Source organism: Sphaeroforma arctica (assembly GCF_001186125.1).
Source record: "Sphaeroforma arctica JP610 unplaced genomic scaffold supercont1.1189, whole genome shotgun sequence".
NCBI classification, from domain to species: domain Eukaryota; class Ichthyosporea; order Ichthyophonida; genus Sphaeroforma; species Sphaeroforma arctica.
In genome coordinates, this window is record NW_014039369.1 from 1 (window position 1) to 7041 (window position 7041).

General features: G+C 39.5%; 1 protein-coding gene across 1 annotated transcript; it reads right to left on the bottom strand.

Moving 5' to 3' along the window:
• Positions 1-202: 202 nt before the first annotated feature.
• On the bottom strand, positions 203-6467 carry SARC_10265 (hypothetical protein; the record flags this gene model as incomplete). Its single annotated transcript, XM_014295696.1, has 8 exons — positions 6220-6467; positions 4909-5107; positions 4094-4211; positions 3401-3536; positions 2320-2488; positions 1886-2115; positions 971-1180; positions 203-453 (listed from the first exon to the last, which is right to left on the bottom strand). Exons 1-8 carry the CDS (start codon positions 6452-6454, stop codon positions 203-205), a joined length of 1548 nt encoding a protein of 515 aa, XP_014151171.1. The 5' UTR covers positions 6455-6467.
• Between the last annotated feature and the right edge of the window lie 574 nt (positions 6468-7041).

The window sequence follows — 7041 nt, forward strand, 5'->3', positions numbered from 1 at the left end:
GTGTGTGTGTGTGTGTATAACATATATACGTTTACACATAGATACATGTATAATGTAAACATATATACACATATATAGTATACCCAGTATTTTCATGTACTACTGCACTCGAACTCGCAACCCAAATAACACCCATTTCAAGCATCTTATACCCATACTTCATAGCCACCTTACCCTAAAACCTAAAATCACAAAAGTCAACCTACCGTACAGCCAGATCCGACCTGGAGACGTCCCCATCAAGGTCGCCGTCGGTGGTTGCCATGGCAACCTCACTACCTTCGCCACCCGAGCCAAGCAGACCCATTGAAGCCATGCCAGGCAAAGATCGGAACGAAGCTCTACTAACGCCATGAGCCACTCTCCGACCTTCAGACAACGGTCGTCCGTCGGAGAACTCCAGGATACGCGTGGGACCATCCACGTCTATGCGCGGAGCTAGGACTCCCGTACCTATATATATATATATATATATATATGCACATGTATAAACATGGGTTAGTGCATATGTTCTTATCAGTACGCGCATTATAGCTGGGTGTATGTATTGAGAATTCTACAATGGAGAGTAAGCAACCGTCCGAAGACACCAGGACGCCAGATGGACTGGTTTTAGCTGGTTATGTGCATGTATATAAGCTTAATAAACATGGTGAAGTTTGTGCACTCATAATAAAGTATGTGTGCACGTATCCATTGCTATCGACATATATGGTTGTCTATTGGTATGTGTATACGGGTAAACCTTGAACCCTAAACCCTAAACCCTATTGTATACGCTCCTAACTCGACATCAATTACTTGTCTTCCATCATACATAGCCTACCCTTATACCTTTGGCGCGATAACCATATTTGTATAAAATTAAACCCTACACTCATACCTGGGTGAGATAAACCTAATCGTACACTACATGTAGCTGTTAACTTCAGCACAAAAAAACCCTAAACCCTTAACCCCACACTCGTACCCTGGGTGAGATAAACCGGTCGGAAATTCTGCAGTTGGCTTTGGGGGTTGCGGGGCGCCAATTTCAGGAAACATCCCGATTTCAGATCATCTGCATCCAATTCCCAAACCAGATTTGTCTGCCGTGCACTTGAAATGTTCGGTACCATTGGCAACAACTGCCACTGCTCTGTGGCCCTGCGTTGCGGATCGTTCATGTAAAGACGTGCACCTGTAGGTATACGTGAAAAGCAATTACGTTTACGTTTACGTTCTAACGCGCACCCGTAGGTATAAGTGAAAGGCAGGTAACGTTTACGCTCTAACGCGCACCTGTAGGTGTACGTGAAAGGCAAGTATGTTTACGTTTACGCTCTAACGCGCACCTGTAGGTGTACGTGAAAGGCAAGTATGTTTACGTTTACGTTCTAACGCGCACCTGTAGGTATACGTGAAAGGCAAGTACGTTTACGTTCTAACGCACACCCGTAGGTATATGTGAAAGGAAAGTACGTTTACGTTTACGTTCTATCGCGCACCCGTAAGTATATATGAAAGCAAAGTACGTTTACATTTACGTTCTAACGCGCACCTGTAGGTATACGTGAAAGGCAAGTACGTTTACGTTTACGTTCTACAAAACAGGAACGACTACGAGCACGGGAAGTGCACCTCGGGGAAAACGTGATAACAACCAAGTATACGTGTTCGATTGTAGAAACGTATATGACTACGGCTTCCACAGGAATGTTCGGTACCATTGACCACAGCTACTACTACTACTAGTAGTATATATATATATATATATATATATATATATATATATATATATGTGTGTGTGTGTGTGTATGTATATATATATATATATATATATATATGAGTGTACATATACATACATACATATACATATATACAACTAAATAAACAGAGCACATACCCGGATATAATCCATCGCCATACACCTGCGCAATCAATCCGCTCGCCGGGTTGACCAGTGTGCCGTTTGCGGTGAGACTCCACATCTGATACCGGTATTCCATAGCGGTACGGTCTCGTTTAGGCCACAAACGGATGGTTGCCTGGCCGTCTCTGGTCTTGCATACTTCAAGCACCGAGTCGTTCATGGCTACCAGTTGGAAGACGCGCAGGTACTCCACGGGTGAGAATCTGGGGCAGGTGTTTGCATGGGAGTATGAGAACGATATGTATATGGTGTGATGAAGAACAATAGTGATATAGTACAATCAAGAATGCTATATATACGTTAAGGTCAAGAACTAAACATACTTAGTACGATAAAGTACGATTCATATATATATATATATATATGTGTGTGTGTGTATCCATATAGTGCACTATCATTCCACTCACTTGTTGATAAGACTGTTCATGTCATATGAGCGTGCCGTAAGATCGTCGTTGCTAACTTGTACGTTGATGAACTGTGGGCCCAACAGTCGGTCAAAGCCATAGACTACTTCGCTGTGGGGACTGAGTGTTTCTTTCTCCACACCGTCCTGCCAGTACTCCAGCCGCAGAGCTGATGAATATAATACACAACATAGTAGCAATTTGAAACACAAGATCACGGTTTTGTGTGAGTTCCTTGCCATCGGTTCCAGACTCTTATCATAAAAACAAGGGCTAGAAGCTGCAAACTGTAGTAGACTACGTAACAGTAACGCTCGTAAATATATAATTTACGACATGTTTGTAAATGTATAATTTACGACATGTTTGGTTTGAGAGGCAAAACACACAGCTGTTTGTTTTACACTAAACCTAGATAGGTGCAAGAGAGTGTACGGCATATAGCAATTTGAATGAGATTTTAACGACTCTCCCAATACTCTTTCTCGAAAATTAGAGGTGTCGAATGTAATATGCGACAAAATAGTAATTTAAATCAGATGGTACCCTTTGTTCTCAAAACTCTTACTCTGAAACTAGAAGTGTGGCATGTAATATGTGACAAGATGGTAATTTGAAACAATCGATACTGTAGTAATTGATAAAACTATTCGGTGTGGCCTCATTATCACTTCCAACCCGCTTTGCTAGTTACATGGCGGTCCTGTAATTTACGACAATTGATATAGTATACGACATATTGTAGTTTGCTTGTATTCTTGTGGGTTGGTAGGTTCGCTGCCGTACGGACGAGCAACGAGTACTACATGTTCAGTCTCTACCCGAGGAACCGACACAGAAATATACACTACCAGTATACGAACATCGGTAGTTTACGACAATTAATATAATATACAACATATTGTAGCGTTCCTGCGTTGTTGCGGATGACGTAGTTGGTGGGTTCTTTGCCGTACGTACGGGCAACGAGTACTCCGTGTCCAAGCTCTACCCGAATAACCGACACAGAAATATACACTACCAGCTACGACCATCGGTAGTTTACGACAACTAGTATAATAAACAACATGTTGTAATATACCAGTGTTGTTGCGGATGACGTAGTTGGTGGGTTCTTTGCCGTACGGGCGACCAAATAGTACCACATGTCCAGCCTTCACCCAAGTGACCGACACAGGGATGTACCCAACTAACTCCCTATTTCGGTTTCCTCGAAGCTGTACACATGGATACGAATACAAAATATATGCATTGGTTGTGTGGTGTATATATAATATAACAAATCGCATACTTAGACATAAAGGTACATGGTACGCATGATATAAAGCTACATGTATTGGATGTGTGGTGTATATACAATATAATAAATCGCCTACATACTGTACACGTATATTTAAAAATATATGTATTGGAAGTGTGGTGTATGTTATATAATAAATCACATACTTGCTAGATATAAACATGTACGTATTAGGTGTGAGGTGTATATATTGCAGAACGCAAAGCAGGTTCAGAAACAAGATTTTCCAAGCCGATGGATTGGGATTTAGAACATAAACTAATTTTAATTTTAATGCATGTATTACATAACAATTATTATATACAATATATCCCTATTATAGGTTCACCAGATAGCCGTAAATACATATACATATACATATACATATACATATACATATACATATACATATACATATACATATACAATATATATATATATATATATAAAGTATTGATAGCTGCCTATATGCATACAATTAAAAGTGCAACACACCTTGACTGTGAAGTGGGTGAGCTGTTGAGGGACCAGTGCAAACGGTTCGCTCCAGTTCCACACATCGTTTCGACCTGATTCGTCACTGGAATTAGGGATGGGTACCTTGGCCCTAATTCTGTATAAACCGATTTGAAGTACTAAATGTGAGAAGTACTAAATGTGAGAACATGACAAAATAGTCACAAAGGTAAAACTGCTTTTACTTTTCAGGATATGGTGTATTGGAGTGTATCAGCCCCTAAAATCTAGGGTTTAGGGTTTTTCTATTGATATATTTGCCACGAAATAAAAAGGGAATTTGCCATAGATCGAGTTTAGGGTTTAGGGTTGTTAGACCGGTAAAATAGCCACAGACTCCAGGGATGCGATGTTAATGGACGGCCCATTTTTATTGTCTTGCGTTCACTTTGGACGCGGACACAAATGAAGTTTATTTGAATTTATACTATATATACTATACATACCATATATTCAAATGTATATATTCTATACTTACTATACTTATATCTGGTATATATATATTCAAATATATATATATATATATTATACCTACTATGCACACATATAGTATTTATTCGAATTTGTATATATTACACCTACTATACCTACATCTAGTATATATTCATTGTGTATATATTATACTGACTATACATACATCTAGTATACAAATGTATATATACATGTACATATATATACATATACATATACATATACATATACATATACATATACATATACATATACATATACATATACATATACATATACATATACATATACATATACATATACATAGACAGGTACATACATACCTCAAGAGTTGTACATCTCTCTTAGCTGGCCAATGGAACGGCATTGTCTTCATAGGTGTGATGGTGACAGCTGGATCGTTGAGATTGTCTTGCACATACTCCAAAGGAAAACCAAACACATTCAAGAACAGCATGTTAGGAAGTATCTGCACTAGACGCGTACGGGCGTAGACACCGGTGTTGTACGTTACTTTGACACCTGTGAGAAGGAGTGGGGTATATATATATATATATATATAAATTAGTATGTACATATATTATATGTATGTGAAGATAAGGGGTGTATATATACGAGTGTGTGTACGTATATGATCGTGAGATAAGGAGTGTATGTATACGAGTGTCTGAGAGACATCCTCACACTACGACGAGCAGATTTTGAGACCATCTATGACAATAAAGGAACCAAGTAAAGGATAAGGAAAGTAGGTAAAGGATAAGGAAAGTAGGTAAAGGATAATGGGGGTAGGTAAAGGCATGGATGCAAAGATACCATGGAGTAGTATACGCCAATATTAATACCTTCAGAGCTCGATCCATGTATATGGTGTAGGGCGGTAGACGCATGTATATGATACATAATTTTATATGCATGTATATGGTATTGGGGTTTAGATGCATATATATGGTATAGAATTTCATATGCATGTATATGCTATAACATTTTATATGTATGTATATGGTATCGAATTTTATATGCATGTATATGGTATAGGGTTATAGATGCATGTATATGCTATAACATTTTATATGCAGGTATATGGTATTGAATTTTATATGCATGTATATGGTATTGGGTGGTAGATACACAGGGGTGGCTTCTGGAGGTACACTGTCTGTCACAAACAAAAGGCTGAAGCCGTGCTTCGGCTGAGTACTGACTCTGAGCGTGCTTGTCTCCAGTACCGCATGAAGCTACTGCTGCACCCAGCCGAAGTGGCGAACTGTTCCATAGTACATACCCAATTCATAGCATATCCAATTCATAGCACATACCCAATTCATCCCATATACCACCACAAAACACACCGCAGGAAACTCTCGGTTATCGAAAACACACCCGATTCGACCCAAATAATCAGTCAAGTTTTTGAAGATTCTACCTAATTCGTACTGCTTTTGGGTAGTACCGAACTGTTCCATAATACTTGCCCACTTCATCCCGCATTCAATCACAGAACATACCGAAAGTCTCACTCGGTTATCGAAAACATCCCCAATTCAACCTAAACAATCACTTAAGTAACCAAAAAACACCCAACTCGACCCAAATTATCACTCACGTATAAATTAAATATATAAAAACCCTACCCAATTCGTACTGCTTTTGGGTGCGTGTTCTGAGCGTGCCCCTCTCCGGCACCGCCAGCACTATCTTCTGCGTATTGCCAGTTGCGTCCAGGCGAAGTACCGAACTGTACCGAGTGTCGTTGGCCCTGAGAGTTATCTCCTCTCCCCCTTTCACACCCACGTCTAAGCTGTGCATCTGCACCTTGCCCTGTCTGGTTTGGGGCAGGGTGGTCTCAACGGTTTTGCCCTCGGACATCTCTTTGCACCACTGTGTATGTGTACCAGCATGGGGATACAGGGATGAAGACAGAGCCAAATGGATGTTGTACCTACACTATTAAGCCCTGAGATATATCTACATATTTACAACGGCACAGGTATATGAACGTTCATGATGCATACCTACATATATACCACCGCACATATATCCATGTGCACACAAAGGTTTAACCCTATCATATTGGTAACACAGGTGTAGACTACAGACATACCACGCACCAGCTGTTTCCACACAGAACAACGTCACACCAGTGGTAGCCAATACCAATACAAATATTAATATTAATACCAATATCAATACCAATACCAATACCAATACCAATACCAATACCAATACCAATACCAATACCAATACCAATACCAATACCAATACCAATACCAATACCAATACCAATACCAATACCAATACCAATACCAATACCAATACCAATACCAATACCAATACCAATACCAATACCAATACCAATACCAATACCAATACCAATACCAATACCAATACCAATACCAATACCAATACCAATACCAATACCAATACCAATACCAATACCAATACCAATACCAATA